The sequence below is a fragment of the Falco naumanni genome, chromosome 4 (genome assembly GCF_017639655.2).
Source record: "Falco naumanni isolate bFalNau1 chromosome 4, bFalNau1.pat, whole genome shotgun sequence".
Taxonomy (NCBI): Eukaryota; Metazoa; Chordata; class Aves; order Falconiformes; family Falconidae; genus Falco; species Falco naumanni.
The window spans coordinates 28,421,892-28,440,737 of record NC_054057.1 but is presented as its reverse complement, the minus strand read 5'-3'; the positions used below and the strand labels follow the sequence as shown (position 1 = coordinate 28,440,737).

The following is an 18,846-nucleotide window of genomic DNA, read 5'->3' as shown; positions in this document are numbered from 1 at the left end:
TACGCACCATTGACGGGAGTGGTCCATCTCCGAATTAATGTAGAGGTACCCTGCTGATTTTGTTCCAGATACTGGTAACTTGATCTGCAAACATAAAAGTACGTTAAGGATTCAGTGAAGCATGTAATGAAATGGACATTTAATCCTTCTACAGTCAAAGATGTGATTCTGATATTTTTTTTTACTATGTTTCAGAGTTTCACTGAGCTTTTCTAACGGCTAACATGTGCGTGGCTATACAAGTATGTCTGTTCTGCCATACGTTAATCTCTGCTGAAAGAATGTACTGTGCTACAGCTGCAACCCCCAGGGAAAACCACTCACTCTCTGAAATATTTATGAGCAAACACCTTTCCTTACCAGCATGTATAGTGATCCAGAGGTGACCTGCGCTGTGTTAGGGCTTCCCATAACCATAAGAAACCTGTAGGTTGAGATCCTCTATAGATCAGTCCCTTAACACGCATAGAGAGAATAAGACATTCAACGATTTTCCTTAGCATCACAAATTCTACCACTCTGTTGTTTAACAAAGCCAGGAGTTGCAGTGGTGACCGTGGCTAATTGCATTTGGTCAAATGTTTGAATAAAAGAATTGTTTCAGGTGTAGCATTTGCTGGTGGTATTGCAATCACAAACAGAAAATGCCAGGGGTTCTCCAACAGGCCCAGGAGCTGGGAATACTGTGGAGTCAGTAAATCATTCTAGATTAACCAGTTTATTTCATAAGAACGTGAAGGCTTAGGAGCATGAAAAAGCGCAGAAGAAAGTTGGAGGTTTGCCTCTTGGGTGAGGTCGGCAACAGCAGGGTTTGACTTCACCCTGAGTCACCCAAGCGACCGGCGTTCTTAAACGGTGACGTAGGAAAACATCAGTGGGACAGGTTCTCCTTTTCCATCGCCATAAGAGGCTGTGTGGGGTTTTGTGCGTTTTTGGCCTTAGATATGTTTCCTGGTAGAACCTCTAAAACCTGGGAAATGTTTTAGCTCAGGGTGAAGCCTGACTAGGGTGAGATGGAAAGTGGAATTTTAAGTGAGTAGTTAAAGGTTGATTTTTCTTGCCCTGACAGCCCCTCTCCTTCACTGGACCGTCTGCCCCATTCCTCAATGCCCTTGCCTAATCCCCAGGACTCAAAACCACTCGCCAGGAGGAATAAAATTATTTCAAATTTTGATCCTCTAGTAAGGGACCTGGACAGGTCACTGGGGACGTTCTGCACCCCCCAGCAAAACCAGGGGAGGGCAGCCAGTCCTGGGTTAAAGGGTCAAAACACTGACGGAGAATCCTTTTCAGGCAGCAAGCCCGAGTGGAAGGGGACTCATGTTTGTGAGGTTTGCCCGGGCTGACAGCAGGCAGCCTTGTGCAATACCTGAGCACTCTGCGCAGCCTCCTCCAGCCCATGCCGGGCAGCTGGCCGCTGTGGCACAGACTCACAGGTGCTTCTGAAAACCGTGCTGATGTGCAGTACCACAGCATAGCTCAGGTGGCCCTAAAACTGCTCTGAGCAGAGCTTTAAAACAGCGTGAGACATATCGGGTAGGGAGAGGGAGGCAGCTTCTGCTTTAAAGCTGGATCTGACATGTTTCTGATAATTATTTTGTGGTTTACAATAGCAGGACATGAAAATGCCGCCCTTGCTATTTCTAGTCTCTCACATAAGAGCGTAGATTTATGCTCTGGAAATCCATGCCTCTTCCAAAACAACTGGCATCCCATCCCACAGCCTTCCAGTGCCCCCAAGTGCCTCGTGACCTGCTGAACCCCCCCCCCCCAGCTGATTCCCTGTCACCCCAATGCCTTGGAGGGCCATGCTGTGACGCCACCTCTCAAGCGTTACCTGTGCTCTTTCTGTGTCCACACGATTACTCCCATCCATCAGTCGGATGTTGTGGATTTTAAGAGGGGCACCCAGGGCTTCCAGGGCATCAGGGCTGTGGTTCAGTTGCTCCAAACCCTGCTGGTAATACTGGGTCCTGGCAAAACCTTCTAGGTGAGAGAAAGAGGGCAGTGAGGACACTGTCCACTTAAAATAGAAGTTAAAAAAAGACATTTCTTCCAGACTACCCCACCTTCCCTGAAAAACAGTGCAAAAATATTAATTGGGAGAAATCTGGCTAAAGAAGGAAACCCACCCTTACATCAGAGAAGCAGTGCTGAACTGTGATATTGTTCAGCTCATTTAAGTGAACGTAACCTGTTCCATACCGATACATCGTTCAGCTCATGGCTGTGTCTCCCTGCTTTTCATACATTTGTGTGACGTCTAAAAGGAAACCCAAAAAGCACAAGGATGAATATCTGCAAATGTTCTAAAGGTAATTAAATTGTTTGGTGGTTTTTTTTTTAAAAGGAGGCACAGAAAATACTTCAAGAATGGAGAAATATTTTGCAGACATTGGTGTGAGACTGGAACAGCTGCTGCTGCCCTGAAACTCTTGCTGTGGTCTTTTCACAGCTTTTCAGGTGGCAGCCACGAAGCTGAAGCTCCACTGATGGATGCATTAAAAGGGAGGCACAAAGAAGCACCATTAGAGTTAATGGTCAAGCAGCAACAATAGCACAGTAGTCTGGGTGCTGCGGTGTTGGCATATGGAGGACAATTGTGGTAAATTGCTATTTATCAGTGTCTGGTTGCTATGTATAGCTGGGAAATGCTGTGCAGTAGTCACCAATGGACAACGCGGAGCCGTGAGGCTGGAAACTTGCCAACCCTCCTTGAGGAGGCTGAGATTTGCTTAGAAACAGTTTTAAGTCTTGCCTGTTGAGGTTTCTAGAGGCACTTCATGCCAGCCTAACATCACTCCCTTGACATCAGGAAGGGCAGAGTTAAGCTAAGAGTGTGCATGTGTGAAAATTCTACTCTGGCATCTTTGCTCTCGCCTTCCAGAGAGTTTAAAACAAGGCATAAGGTTTGTTTCCTGGTCTCTTCCCTGTTGTTATTACTCTTGGAACGTGAGGCAGAAGGATGCTTCCCCCTCTTCCTAATTAGAGGCATCCCCTGTGAGCAGGCAGCATCCAGCCAGCATAGAAGCAGGTTTGCTAGGCTGCAGCTTGTGCTGGTCCTTCGTTGGCCCCTGGGCCATCCTAAGGAGCTCCAGCAAAAGGGTCTGCAGCACACCAGCCCTTTAGTGCCTACACATCACGGCAAGCAACCACCCACACCATGTACAAAAAGTATACTTAAAAGTATGCTGTGCTCATCCTGCAGGGTGGAGGGGAAATGGGTTTGAGTTCCCTGGTGCTCCTTCTCAGCTGTTCCTCATTAGCATCTTGTGTATTGGACATAAAGTGCCTAAGCCATTTGTCCATGTGGTTTTCCATAGGAGAGCTGAAAGGATGCTCAGGTTGGTGGGGGAGGCTGTTCCCATGAGGTGGGGGTGAACAGAGTGAGCAGAAATAGGGTTACCTGAGTGCTTGTGCAAGCTTTCGCAGAGACCACAGGCCCACAAGCCTCCCTTCAGCCTGAAGGCTGAACTGAAAGCCTGCAGCCCGCTCCCGCTGCTACGGAGCCTACTTGCTCCTCACAGGTCCCGGTACAGGCCAGTTCTGTGCAGGGGCAGAAGGGCCTGGGATGGCTGGGGGTGTGGGCCGAGGAAGGAAGGGTCCCAGTGTGGCTCCCCTATCTGCTGGCGGCTACAGGACGCACTCTGCAGCAGAAAGTGCCCTTTCAACAGCCCAGCTGGCTTGTCACCAACTCATCAGGCAGCTACTCGGTGGCCACTGATAGTGCAACAGAGCAAAGTAGCCATCGTGTTGCAGCGCTTGATGGCACACTAAGCGATGCCAGGAATGCGCCCTCTGCCCTTCTGTATAGCACAGGGGGTAACTCCACACACACACGTGCTGAGATTTCTAGATAACAATGCTGAAGCTGAAAATTAAAAAATGCTAATGTCCTTGTTAAAGCCAAATTCAATATTTTAAAGTGTAAGAGGATCATATAGCTGTTTTACTCCAGAGCTTGAGGGCATTAGCTGCCTAAAATTAAAACCTGCTTTCCAGCCTTGTCTGATCTGTTATTAACACGTGTAAAATGAAGGGGAGGTTTCAGAGCTTATCTGAGGGCTTGAGGAACAGGCTTGGCTGCACTTCCCTGGCAGCATCTTCTGATAGAAGGGCAAGTGAAAACCAGCATCATTTGATAGCACCAGCAAGGGAGAGGCACAGAGCCAAGAGGCCTATAGCACCCCCCCAGAGAGAGGCAAAGCTGCCTTCTGGTCTGATGTTAAATATCTAGGAAAAATTTTAGAAGAAATAAACACTTATCATTTGGACTAATAATTTGGATTATTGCCCAAAGACATGTAGTGACTTGAGCTGTCTGTAAACGGCACCATCACCTCTCTCTAGGTTTTTTTTTTTTTTCCTTGCCCTGGTCTTCTCAGTGTTGAGGGCTCTTATCTGCCCTTCATTCAGGAGAAACTAATGATGTCTTAGCACTTTCACAGGCGTGTTGTGCTTAAGGGCCAGCACCACAGGGAGATTTACAGATAAAACCGCTAGACATTAATACCTTCTCACAGATGGTCGTCTTCTCCTGCCCGTTGGTAAAATCTCAGTAAGAAATGAAACTTGCATTACTGCCTGTTCTTCACTTGGCCCTCACCCTCAGGAAACCCCCTAGAAACCACTTTCTCCTGACCATACAGCCTGCTCCCTAGGCAATGCCCACCCTTGGAAAACGGAGCAGAGCAGGAAGCCCGGGGAGGCAGAGCCCAGAGGCTCCACTACACTTCCCTTAACTCTTTCTGCTTTTCACCTCTTGCATGCTGCTATTTTCCCTGCTACACAAAAGCAAATGAAAGGGACAGAGGAGAAATAAGGTTGCTAACACCACCAATACTTACTTTGCATAAGATTATACATCACGAGGCATCCCCCGCCACTGAACAGTCCCATGAAAACAGCCATTTGCTGCAGTTTTCTTAGGGAAGCCGGCATTTTTCCTCCCTGAAAAGAAAAAAGAGAAGACATTTGTTGTGTAAAAAAAAAAAAAAAAAAAAAAAAAAAAAAAAAAAAAAAACAACAAACCCAAGAGGTTATTTTCCCCTCCTCTTTCCCAAAAGCCCTTTCCAAGCAGGCCTGAATGCAAGCACAGTGCGCAGGCATCGGGCTTTTGCTTACTGGGGCCCCACCGCGTGCCCAGAAGGAAGGGTGGTGAGAACAGAGCAAACCCGGGACCCAGCCGCTTTGAATGTGTTTGTTCAACTTTTTAGTGATGCCACCACTTTGCTAATTGCCGAAAAGAAAATGACCTCCCTGGTGTGGCTGCGGGCCAGCGCTGCAGCGCGTTGTCACGGGGGCTGCCGGTGCCCGTGCGCTCGCTTGCACACTGCAAGCATTCAGGCTCCGGGGGCTGAATTTCTCTCTCGAGTAAACTCCTCTAAAGTAGACACCCTCCCGGCAGGGCTGGATTTGGCCTGGAGTGGTAAGGGACAGAGCCAAGCCAGCACTGTGCCAGCAAAGATAATGGAGCCAGGGTGTGTGTATTCTGTTGTTTTTTTTCCCAAGCCATGGATAAACAGGAAGGCTCTTGCAGGCTATTTTTCTTCCTTCCTGCACTCCCCCAGCCCAAGCTTGCCCTTGTAATGAGTCACAATTTTGGCATTTGAATGCATGACCCAACAGAATAAGAAAACACTGCTGAGAAAGTCAATCTACTAAACGTTTCCACGGTTTGGGTAAGGGGGGAACCGAAGAGCCTGAGCTAACGCTCCTGCCTGCAGCAGGCTGGTAGGAATCGAGCTGAGTCGTCACTGGAAGACCAGCATGCTGCTCTGGGCTGTGGCAGGATGGGACTTGACTGAGCATCCAAGCACCGGCTTATGCTCCTGCTTCTCTCGCAGCTGGGATGGGAGGAACGGTCTTGACAGTAGTCAAAAAAGCCAACAAAAAATATCAGCAGAAGGCTAATATTCTCCCCTTTTCTGCCCTTTTTTATGTAGGCACATAAACATCTGGATACTTGGGGAAACTGTGATTTCTAATCCCAAAGGTTTCACACCTTGGTTCTTGTGCCACGATGGTGCGACTTCGGCGTTATGCTCGGCGAGAGCTGGTTAATAAACTGAGGTCTGAGCCAGTTACAGAAGCGTGACCTGGGCAAGGCCACCCAAGTCCTGGTGTGAGAGCCCAGCCCTGGGTGCGTGCGGCAGGCATCGCCCGGCCAGCAGCCCCAGCCGGGGAGGCAGGCGGCAGGGCTCCGTCCCACCGGGGCAGGGTGGCTCGGGCAGCCTCCCGCTGCTGCCGCTCCGCCGACGTGCCTGTGCTCAGCCTCTTGCACCCTCCAGCCCAAGGGAAGCCACGGATGTGACCCAGGTACAACTTTCATCTCCTGCCCTGTCGGCACTAGCGTGCCACCATAATGCAGGCTGCCCCTCAGCCAAGGGCCTTCCTCGGTAACAAGTTCCCTCGATTTTAAGAGCACTTAGTATTTGACTTTACCATTTAATTTGCTTCTGATTCATGGGTGGCTAGTCATGGTAGCAACCCAGAGAAGCTCGTGGGTACTGTGTCTATTTTATGCCCCAAAATCCCCGCTTTGTGCCATTGGTACAGTCCCCTGACAGTCAGTCATCATCTTGCTCACTCCTAATCTGTTTCTCTGTCAAGTTTTCTTCTTCGCTTCCCTTGGGGAACTTGAGGGTTGCGAGAAGTTGCAGCAGAGGAAGTATGAGTGTGTTTTTGTAGAGGAACAGCAGCAGTAGTTTCACAAGGACAGTGAGAGCTTTCTGCCCACCCGCTTGTGTTTGCAAGTTTCCTTAAATTGCAATTTATAACATTATTTCATGCCGCTCCCCCTGCCCCAAACTGCAAGATCTGATTAATAACCAAATTTCCTGCAAGATGTGTTTGGCCAGGAGGAGGATCCGACACTAATGCTGCATAACAGGGAGGGGAAAAGGAAAAAAAAAAAAAAAAAAAGGAGAAAAAAAGGTGGTAAATCTGGAGAGTGGCTCAGATGTAACAGGCTGTGACGCGCAGCATTTGGTTTCGCCCCTTTCAAATTTGCAGTCAGGCAAAATTTGCTTTCTGTGATGAAATTCAGGGTAATTGAACACAAATGTCTGGAGGTGGGGGTTGCTGCCGGCAGTTTGCTGAGTAAAAGTGGGAAGACACAGAGCTCTTGCACCAGCAAGGAGGTTTTGACCGAGGCTCAGGGGACCTGCCCAGCAAAGGGCGGAAATCAGAGGCTCTGCAACCGGGTGTCAGCGGGTTTGAGGTTTGTTAGTCTCATGGTTTGCCGGCATCCAAACAAGGGGGATGAAAAGCAAGAGGAGTTTCGTGCTGATCGGTCACGTGCTTGCACATGCCCTCATCACTGCCTTCGCTCACAGCAGGTCAGTGGCTGCCAGTGCCCCGGTGGTGCTGTGCCAAGACAGTGCCATCTGGCAGGGGAGCTTGGCAGCTGGGGAACGGTGATCCCAGTAAGCACTGCTGCCCCGTGCAGCACTCTCAGCTGCTCCTGATGTGCTGCCCCTGCCCGCAGCCGCTGCCCATCGCTGGTCCTCTGGAGGCAGGGAGGTGGGGGGCCTGGTGTGCACCCAAGTTGTGCAGCCCATGCTGGCTCTGCAAAGGTCCTCGTTGCTGTCACAGACAGACTATCCCCATCACTTGCTTTCTGTTGCAGTGGGAAGCCTGCAGGCGGGACCACCCCATCCCCAGGCTAGCCCTCGACGCTCTCCTCCCACTTGTTTCTCAGCTGTTTTCCCAAGCTGGTCCTTTGACAGAACATTGCGGGAAGAGTTTCAGAGCTACACGTTTTAACAAGCCTCTCAAGACCTTGCAAACCTCTTTGATCCCACAGTTCCCTGCTAGCTTCCAAAAGCAAGGACGGAGGTGTCCTTGGAGCCCAGAGCATCCCTCACAGGCGCTGCTGTTCCCCTTTTCCACCATCACGGTCCCTTGCAGCACGGGTGTTCGGATATTGCATCCAAATCCTTGAGCATCCCTCAGCATGCAACTGCTGCTAGCTTTTGAATGACGACACCAGAGATACTCATGGTCTCAGCTTGTGGATGACTGAGGCATAGTAAGTAGCTGTTGCCTGTGAGGACTCATTGCTAGGATTTCTGCCCTCTGGCCAACCGAGTGTTTGCTGCTCCCATCTTGCAGTGCCATGGAGGTGGCTGGCTGGGGAAGGGAAGCAGGGACATGCCCAGAGCCTTTCTGAAAATTACTTGCAGCCTGCAAAGCACACAAGCTATGAAAGGGAAGGACCAAGCCCCCTCTACTTCATTCACCACAAAGGGAGTAACTGTAAGACCATATATTTAGGAGAATCTTATAAATAAAATGTGAGATTGCCTCCTAAGGAGGGAAGTTCACATTGCTATCTGTGGCAGAGATCTCCCATCAGAACCTGTTACACCACTAAAAAGTATGCAAGTCAACTGGTTAAAAAACAGATTTCTTCACTGCCAGTAATTAAAAAAGCACAGTTGCAGAACAGCGTAGCTTGGAAAAAAAACATCTTTCCCCCTGTGCTGCTTGCAGTGGTAAGAAAGATTAAGCGGAGATTAGCGCACACAAAAACATTGAGCCTACAGTTACCAAAGAGACATTAAATCATTCTAAGTAGTGTTCTCTAAAAATAAATGTTTAAGAGCACAGCTTCCTAATAAGGGTGATGTTCATTTTGTGCCTTGAAAATAGTAAGATATGGCAGAGAGGGTAGTGTTCAGGCTTGACTTTGAAACCAGGCAGGACTCGGGCAGTTAACAGCAAGATCTAACAAACCCAGAGAGGTGGAAGACTCCCAGGGTCACATGTGAAATGGTGGGTTACTGCAACAATAAAGTCTGGTTTTAATTAGACTTTGTTTTTTTTCCACAGAGGATCTTCTAAAAATAGGCTAGGCTTAAGAGATTCTCCCTTATTTCAGCAAATTCAGATTTTCTGGTTTGGTCTCTGAAATGTGTGTAGCAGAGGTTGGTCTTGGGCACCTCCACCAAGGGCAGGTAGCAGTGAAGCAGCGGCTTTTTCTCCAAGCCGCAAACGTTCACTTTACTTGCCTCAGACCTGAGCAAAGGAGCTAGGGCAGCATGTTCTTTGGGGAAGGCAATTCTTCCTCTTCCTTCTCTTCTTCCTGGCACTACCAAGCTCCACCAGCACCTCCACCTTCTGGTTACTATCACAGACCAAACAGTAAGCCAGAATATTGCTCTGAAATCAAAGAGAAGTACCTTGATCCATGGAAACTCAGTGTGAGATCACTGCTGGCTGTCTCAATTTCCACCACTGCCTACTCACCTGGCCAAGACAGTGTACCACCAGACCACCAATACAAGCAGCTGGGAGCCTTTAAACCACTTTGAACCACTGTCATCCCAAGGTGCTGGCATGGCGCACTAAATATGTGTGGCAAAGACTACTATTGAATTAAATTAAAGCTTATCAATAGGCCTGAACACAGACCTGAGCGTCTAACTTCAAGGCGTTGCCAGTCCTTCTGCAACGAAGCTCTCCCTAGGGCCGGTGGGATTTAAGTCAGCCCCAGGTCCAGCTTTTCTGCAAGCCACCCAGGTAGTCTTGGAAGTCACAGGAGATGTCAGGTAGTATCAGGCAAACCACACGCAAGCACAAGCATGCACTTGTAGTTCACATTCTTGCGCTCTTGCCCATCCATTGATCTTGTAAGATCCATAATGCATCTGGGTGCAAGCCAATTTCTATACTAATAATGTGCCAGGACAACATTTTAGAAACAACTTCTTGACACTCACGCTCTACAAAATATCTCCTCATCAGTACTGTCGCCGAACAGAGGACAGTACAGCAGAAGCGTTTGGACAGGCTCATCATTTCAGCATATTATTTTCCCACTTTTCATGGAAATAGCCACAGCGTATTATTTACCTCATTTCTGAGAAGTAACAGCACAAATTATGCCCCCTGCTAGCACGTTCAGAAATACCAAAGGCTTTGCATGTACAATCTGCCTTCACCAAAACCTCAGCAACTTGTAAGAAAGAAGTTTGTTAACTCACAGTCAAACCAAAAGCAGGAGTAATACTCTTCTTTTCCTCAGTGGTTCTTCTACAGATGGACATACTTTGGCATTTAGGGAGGTAAAACACCTTCTCAGCCAGCTTTGGAATGGTCCCTTCCAGGGTCTCCTTGTGGATCGCTTCCTAGAAATGTCTAACTTACCCTGGTTAAAATGCTTTGAAGGGACATAGTGGTGTGTACTGGGGAGATTACTGGCAAGCCAGGAAACAGTGTTGTTTATTTTCTGCCTTTGCTGCTAGCTAATTAACCAGGAAAGTGAAAATAGTCAATAGAATGATTAAGGGCTCTGAACAGCCACCTCATTCTTGTATCACATTTCCTGGGGCACACGGTGCAACGCAGGTGGCTTCCTCCGTTAGTACAAAGCCTGGCATGGTACCTACAGATATTTTAGTTTCGTTTCCTTTTTCTACTCTCTTGGGTGCCCTCATCTGCACACTTTTGTATATTTATATATCTTCATACGTCTCCTGTACTCCACTGTTACAGACTACTTCCCCACGAGCTCTTAAGCGACAGTCTCATCCGCTGGCCTTGCCTGTACTGCATCTCTTTCCCCCTTGCCTGCCCACCTTCACCTCCGAGTGCCCTCCTCCCCTGCAGCCCACTGCACACCACGATGTCGGGCAGAGGGAAAAGGTGGGGCCACTGTTCCCCTGGTCTGAGGAGCCTTCTCCTGCCATCCCTCCATTTCTCCCTCTGTGAAATGGAGTCTGTCTTCCTAACTGCAGGTAACGAAGGCAGGTGCCTAAATCCTTTTTTTGCTTTTCTCCCAAGTTGCCAAGAAGTTTGTTCGGTCTTTTTGAAGGCACTTATTTTCATGTGCCAGCCAGTTCAACAACTCACTCCAGCTCATCCTTCAAGACAACTAGAGCTGCCCATGCTTTGTACTGAAAGATATTGCAAGAAAAGAGGCACGACTAGGGCATGTTATTGGAGAAGCAGGATAATTACATCTACAGCGTGACCCATTTTTGCTGTTATTGGAGCACGGCGTTATAGGTTAATGCTTAATAAGCTGTCATTAACATCCCTAATTGTATGTTTCTGTAATTGGACACCATGGAGGGGAGAGGAAGCTCTGAATGTTCACCTTTTGTGTTTTAGAGATGAACTGCAAAGGATTTAAGAGTAAGAACTCCTAAGTAGGGTAAATGAAAAAGTTGCATCTCAGGTGCAAGGAAGAAAAGGTCAGTGGTGTTTATGGTTTTAAGAGCGAGTGGTTTCCCTGAGAAAGCTACAGGACAGCTTCTTGGCTTCCCCGCCACTGGGAGTGAGGTCACGAGCACGGCAATCCCAGGTTCAAAAGAACTGCTCTGTGCTGTGCCCGTGCCTCCCCGCAGCACACATCACTGCCCAGCTTCCAAATGGGCATGTTAAAAGAAAAGAATCACATAAAGAAATAGCAAATACAGTCCTCTGACTGTCCTGTGCTGTCAGGACGAGAGGGGAATAGCACTCTGTGCTTAGTAGGAGCTTAGCAGAAGTGGACTGTCAAGCCAGGGAGGTTTTTGTAGTGTGACGCGCATTTTCTGTATATAGTTTCCTTAGAATAGGTTCACCAAACCTGCAAGGTAAGTGATCAGTGAAGAGTACCAAACCATTTCTCACGGAAAGATCAAACAGCCTGCAATGCTTTCTGTGCAGTGGCAACCACTTAGCTCTCTTGCCAGTCTGTGGGCACTTATCTGTGTCCGATACATGCATTATGCTGAAGACACTGACAAGTTCTCAAAGCCCAAACCAACAACCTATCAAGCCTTCAGTCAAGTTACTGAATCCTAAGAAGGGGGAAAAAACATCCAGAAACATGAAGAGTCTGTAATAACCTTCTTGATTAACAGGTCACATTTTACCTTGTAAAGAGAAAAGCAAATGGCCACAAAAGTTCATAGAAGTACTGCAGGGGTCATTGGACTAGGAACTGCGTGGCTATGTTCAATGTTAGCACCTGTCTGGAAGTTTACACACTCTAACACCAATCCTGATAAGGCTTATGCCTGTCTGTAGTCTTACTAACTTCAAAAACATGATCCACATGCATGTATTAAATAGGCACACAGTAGACAGTGACCTAAAGGAACTGAATGCCAGGAGAGGCAGTCACAGGGAAAAAATGTTTAAGGCAGGAACATAGTATAAATCATATGATGCTTGGTCCCTTGTCATGTGTCTGCTGCCAGAAATGAGTGATTTACTCTGCTATGATCAGCATGGAGCCCCATTTACAAAGCCTTTAAAAATGTCAGTGGAGACAGGAAGGTTTGCAGCCCTAAGGCCAAACATCTTGCTCATATAATGCCTTTTATTTTACAGTATTATAGCAGTACATACCTCTGGCACTTCACAGGCACCTTGCTCTTATTCATACATCCTTCTGAAAACCAAAAATAAATAAAATGCTACCCTAAATCCCCCCAGATTCACAGATGTGGTGAGTTTATTTCAAGTGCCCATCTCTACATCCTTCCCAGAAGGGCCTCTCCTTCTTAAAATGCTGGCCCTACCCTTCTTCTGAAAGTCAAGCCCCTTTGAAATACATCAGATCGACTCTTAAAGCCTAAGGCTTTGAGGGAAACTAATTACTTTCGAACATCTTGGACACCTGAATCGTTTCCAAAAGTTGGTCCTTGCCCATATGAGCAGAACTGGTTCAGTATCAGCTAAATCTGTTAACACAAATTAAGATCTGGGGAAAAAATAACCTCAAAGGCTTGTGACTTTTTAATAAGTGTTGAACACCAAAAAGAGCACAAGACCAACAGGGATTCTGACCTAGAAACATTCTATTCTCAGAAAGACAAAAAGGAAAAAAAAAAGTTATGATGGAAACCATTAAAAAAAAGAAAAAAAAGGAAAAGAAACTACCATAATACTTGAAGGTTTCCATTCAAGACAGATCCAGCTTGTTAACTTGGGCACAGAGCTGTGGGAGATAGAGAGAGCAAAAGTGCAAAGGAAGCGGTGGAATCTGCCACACCATTTGCACATGCAGCATCTGGAGTCAGACCTTTACCTGGATCTGAGGAGTAGCTACTGATTTATCCACCCGCTCTTGGAAAAAGGAAAAGATGTGCTGGATGCTCACAAGACAGTTGGATGTGAATCAGCTTCTCTTCCAAAAATGAGTCAGGGCAAGAGGAATTTCAGAGAACAGCTGACTGGAATCCACATTTTCCTCCTCAACATGTGTGGGAAAAGATCTGAGGGAAAATAATCTCTCTCCATTTAATGCTTTAGATGATGACTCTATTTGATCCACTAACTTTTAGGTCTTTCTAGCTCCTGTTAGGGCAGGCAGAGTTGTTGGTTGGTTGGTTTTTTTTTTCATTTTGCAGAGCTGTGGCAGAAAAAAGAACGGCTTTGCAGGAAGCCTGTGCTGGGCTGGGCACCTGGTCTCCAGACACCCGGGCTGTGTCCCTGCCTATGCACTGTCCTCTCAGGCTAAAACATACCAGCCTAGACAGGTTCAGCACAACTCCTGGGCTGCTCCCTACAGCAAATATACCTTTAGGGAAATAGGAACAATTCTTCCTATAGAGCTACAGCATAGGGCTTTTGCTCAGCAAAGAGGTGTGACAGTCCAAGAGCTGGACAAAAGCATAAACCATGGTTTTACACAGTGTTGATAGCTGAGATTTTTCAAAACACCATGTGCTTTGTGTGTGCTCGACAGCCAATACCTTTACAGGATCATTGTTGCCTAAAAGTGCTGGGATCTTAAAAAATCAGGCTGCTTTATGGCGTTTTCAAGCCACCCTCGCCAGCAGCTTTCAAATAGGGCTGCTAACATACGTACATCATACACTTATTGCTACCGTAATCTTCAAATACTCGTTTATGTGGTTTATTGGTCAAACATCAGATTACCCAGGGCTAAACACAACGCAATTTGACAAATGTGGTGTACAGGAGACACAGAGGTGTGCTGTGATCCATTAGAAAAGGAAACAGGACCAGTTAGCGGGAAATCACTGCTGCTCTTAATGACGCTGGCAGGGATCCATACCCACAGACTTCTTAAATTGAAGGCTGCATAGGAAAGCCTTTGCCTTTGACCACAACACACACATTTTTCCGTTTGTTTTTGTTTTGTTTTCTAGTTGCATGCTACCCAGCTCTCTATTTGTGAGAATTAGGAAGAAGAACAATAGAGATACCATCACTTTTAGACAACGTGACTCCCAGGGACCTCTGCTTAGATAGAAAAAGCCCCTACTCAGTCTTACTTCCAATTTATCTGTGGCTTTTGCAGTTCATGCAATGCCAGTGCAGGCAAAGCAGAAGATGGTGCTCCCAGGTTTCACAAGCAGCTCAGGGACTGACTCACTGGATCACTGTGGCTAAAACCATAAACTTTGGGTGTCTCAATTCACACATGTAAAAATAAGTGCCTAAACACTTCCTGGTTCCTACTTTGCTGGAAGATAGTGACATTTAATGGCTGCAAAATGCTCTGACAGCCTAAGATGTAATTCTACTTAGGTGTGGAATTGCCAGTGAGCGGTACACGCACATGTTAAGAGGCACAACAGTATGTTCGGGGGGCGGGGGGGGGGGGGGGGGGGGGGGGGGGGCGGGAAAAAAAGTATTTTGCAGCCTGGCACAGGGCGTGTTGTAGGACCAGCAAAATAATTACAGCAGCCACAGTTGGCACTTATTAGAAAATTAAAGATGCTGTTAACAGGTCATTAATAATCTGTGACTACCTGACTTAATAGTATTCTTCAGTCGACAGGCATGAGGGTGAGGGGGTGGAGGAAATGGTCACACCTTCTTGTATGTCACTGCAGAAGGCTGATAGCCTTATTTTTCATCACTTCGTAATCTGCTTGTTTACTTCCCTCCTGGTGTCTCTTCTGACGGGCTCTTCTCTTGCTGCTAGCTCTCACGCCAAGGGACTGCCAGGCTCTCGGCCAGGGGAAACCAGCCCTCACTGCGGGGTTGCAGCCTGGGAGCTGTCTCCCTGCTGCTCGGAGTCACCTCAAAACACTTCTCCTGAGTGTGTGCTCCTACTTCCAAAGATTATTTTGTCTGCAAGGCATCCCTGCGCATTTACAACGTGCTACGGTTTGATCTCTCGCATCTTGCTCCTTGCCTTCCGCATATGGGCAGGCAGTTGGAGGAGGAGAGAAAAGCAACTTGTTTCCATGCTTCTTCAGAAAAACACCCGCTCTCCAAAGCAGACAGATGCCTTAAAGTCAGATCTAGGGCATCAATTCATCTTTTGGGTTCAGCTGTAGCGTATAAAGCACTTGCTGGCTCTGGTCTAATGCTTTTTGACATTGTCAGGCTCCCCTTCAGCGAACTACTGCCTTGTAACCAACTTGACAGCAAGTATTGTTCTACATTTATTAATACCGTGTGTGCTATCTTCAAACTGACATGTTCCAAGGCCAAGCATCAGCTGTGCTCAGCTATGGCTTCAAAAAAAATACTCAGACAACAGCACAGACCTCCTGCTGCTAATAAGTAAAGAAATAAATAAATAAGAACATGCCTTTACCATGCTGCTGCCACACATTTTTACCCTTTCAATCTCAATGTTGCAGTAATTTTTTTCTTTTCCTCGGGGTCTTAAGAATTGAAGTGCCCACTTCCCTGCACCCTCCTCTTTTTGGCTTTTTAGGAAAGGGGTTTTTTTTTCCTCCCAGTCTTTTTTCAATTTAATCCTTTCTCTCTCTTTTGGATACTAACCTAAATTCCAGTAACTTGAATCTACATAAAAGTTAATTAATTTAAGGAACAGTTCTTTCCTCCCCTTTTTATTTTTTCTCTCCTTTAATTTTTAAATGCAGATATTTTTTTTTAGTATAGCCAATGTAATTTTCTATTATTTTTTAAAATGTTCAGCTTAATGGGTTATGTTTACTTAGTCAATAAGCTGATGATGCCCATGACAGGACCAGAAGTGTTTGGTTAGCAGCAGGGAGGAAAAAAAATCAATAACTCCAAGCATTTGGCAGCTTTGTGGGCAGGAAATCATTTGTATTCTCTGGTTTAAATCAATGACCTTCTTTTCTTTGCTGTTCCAACAGGAAATTATAAACTCTGTGAACACTATTTGCATAGTGCCTTCTGCAATACATTTGTATATGCCTGGGCAAAACAGTATGTTAACCCCAGCAGCACTTCTCTGAGGTCTCTATTAGAGAAACCCAGGCACTTTAGTGTAGAGCTTTTCAGCTTCAGGCACTCGTATTTATTAGAAGTGGAGGCAGAATAGAGCGAGATGTGAAAAGAGCTCCTTCTCCACTTCTAACGGCACCATCAAAAGATGAAGGCATTATTATTTGGTAACAGGGCTGTCCACTGCAGTGTATGAAAACATGCCTTCTTTGTTACTTGGCAAGATATTGTATTTTCAGCACGACAGACAGAAACTTGCTACTTCTACCTTAAAGCTGCAACTGCACTTTTGTATCTTGCTTGTCAGGGTTGCCCTAATGCACGTTAGGTTGCCCTAATATGGTTTGGGAGTGCTGCACCTTAGCGTTACAGAGTTCATGTCTGTGAAAGTTTCAGCCCCTCTACCCTGCCCTTTTGCTAAATGCACTTACAGAGGGAAAAAAGAAATTGGCACCTTGTCTCGCTGTGGTGATGGGAAGCTGTTGCAGGAAGGCAACATCCTGAGAAAAGGCAGTGTTGAACCTGGCACTGAACTTGCCTTCTACCTTTTTCTGCTGCCGACCTCTCAAGTCCAGCTCAGCTATTTCTCAGCAGGTAGGAGAGCTGGCATTCAAAAAGACAAGCTAGTCACCACAGATGGAGGAGGTGTGTGACTCTGTTTTCTGTATTTCCCCCCACGTGATCAGAGTGCAGCCCCAAAGCCTGGTTGTCTTGTCTATATGACCAGAGCTAAGTGTTGCAGCTTGCAGCACCAGCAACTGGCACTGGAAAGCTCCTGGACCTAACCACCCCTTGATGTGCCCATCTTCATCCTTTGCAGGTGAATGACATGGTAAATCAGTCTGAAAAAAAAGTATTGTAATCCCAGAAACTATCAAGGCCTCAGCATTCTGCATTGAAGTTACACGTCATAAAATTCAGGCATCCAGATTTCTCTGCTTTGCTTTTGCATATGACAAGTCCTTTCACCACAGTTCTCAGTATCCTGCCTGGGCTCCTAATGCCACTGGCACAAAGCTGTAGTCATCAGGTGATACTTAAGTATATTTATTAGTTATGTCACAGCTCTCCCTCCCTGAAACCAAAAGGATAGGAATGTTACTTGGAGGGATTGACGTGGAAGTAATAAGTAATTCTTGCACTCCTGCTTTGTTTTACTTAATGGCCAGATGTAAGGTCGCCCATCCTGATCCCACAAGCATTTCATTCCTTCCCCCTGCAAACTCTACATGCTTTTTGGGGTCCCTTCCAGAGCTCCTGGTTGCTGGAGCACCCTTTGCATTTCTAAAATTAGCTGTTCCTTGATTGAAGGGAGCCACCAAGAAAATTAGGTGCCTTGCCTTCTCACTGACAAGAGACCAAAGCAGCATTACAGAAGGGCTAAGGTCAGAAGGGACATCTGGAGGTGACTTTGCCCAGTCCCCCTGCTCAAATGGGTTCGCCTTAAGCCAGTTTCCCAAAACAATGTCCAGATGGTTTTTGAGTATCTCGAAGGATGAAGACTCCACAGCCTCCCTGGGCAACTTGTGACAGCACTTAGTCACCCTCACAGTGAACAAGTGTTTCCTGATGTTCAGACTGTACCTCCTGTTTCAGTTTGTGCCCATTGCCTCTGATCCCATCACTGGGCACCGCTGGAAAGAGCCTGGCTCCCATTTCTTCACACTCCTTTCAGGTATTTACTCCCCCTCGAGCCTTCTCTACTCTGAACAGTCCCAGAAAGCAGAGTGCTAAATCAAAGGATGAACTGGGTAGCTATTGCTCACTTGACTTCCTTCTACTGAGGGGGTCAAAAGCAAATGTGCCTTTCTTTCCTTCTTCCTTTTCCTCCCTTTCCCATGCATACATCTCCTAAATGTCATGCTGTCACCTCTTGCCACTGAACCTGGAATCTTTCTGTATCACAACAACTAAAATGTTTTAATCTGGAAAAATGAGCAAATAGAATAGCTTATGCCAAAAATACGAACTGGTCTGGTTAGTTTTAGGCTTCGGACTGATTTGTGAGAGATTTATGTTTACATACGAATAAAACATAATCAGAAACCGTGGAGTGACAGTGGTGCATGTACAAAGAGGAGAGCAGCTCCTGTTACACATGGGAACGTACAGGCCGTAATCTAATTCTTCTGAGGTTGTGAAAGGTGTGCTGTGTGACTAATTCATTTCACTAATATATGCCAAGCCACTTTCATTATGGAAAAAATTACTTTCCTAGATAATTTGTTTTTTAATGACTTATCATAGTTGTTACCCTCCTAAGGGTGTATATTTTCCACTACGCAAAAAACTTGTATGGAATAAAAAAAATGCTGATAGACTCAAAAACTGCATTTAGCTTCCAAACAGAAGTTTGTGGGTTGTTGGTTTTTTAATATATATAAGCTACGGTCTTTTGAGGTTTTTGCTCAGAAGACAACCATGTGTTTCATGTGGCCTCTGTTTACAAAAAGGAAAATATAATTCTTTCTGGGGGAAAGAAACTAGATTACACTGCAGGAAAAGGAGATTTAGTGCTGCAGCATTCAAGAGTACTCGGATGAAAATTCAGCTCAAGAACCCTGTACTGAATTTAGGGCACAGATTTAGCAGTTGGCTGTGTTCTTGCATTGCACTTAAATGTTACTGCTGTATTCATACTGAATTGAATGGGGTTTGCAATGGAAAAGCAAGACTCACTGTCTTCAGTGTTTAATACAGGCTAAT

General features: G+C 46.3%; 1 protein-coding gene across 7 annotated transcripts in view; it reads right to left on the bottom strand.

Moving 5' to 3' along the window:
- The window catches only part of LOC121086128 (cytochrome c oxidase assembly factor 1 homolog), a 53,796-nt gene that overhangs the window by 2,993 nt on the left and 31,957 nt on the right, over window positions 1-18,846 (bottom strand). For 6 of the 7 annotated variants that reach the window (XM_040589388.1, XM_040589389.1, XM_040589391.1 and 3 more), the window contains 3 exons: window positions 4,848-4,950; window positions 1,838-1,986; window positions 8-84 (listed from right to left, as the gene is read on the bottom strand). In XM_040589388.1, coding sequence (XP_040445322.1) covers window positions 8-84; window positions 1,838-1,986; window positions 4,848-4,941 — 320 coding nt within the window. In that variant the 5' untranslated portion in view covers window positions 4,942-4,950. The remainder of the gene's footprint in view (window positions 1-7; window positions 85-1,837; window positions 1,987-4,847; window positions 4,951-18,846) is intronic. The other variant, XM_040589393.1, reaches the window with a different exon arrangement.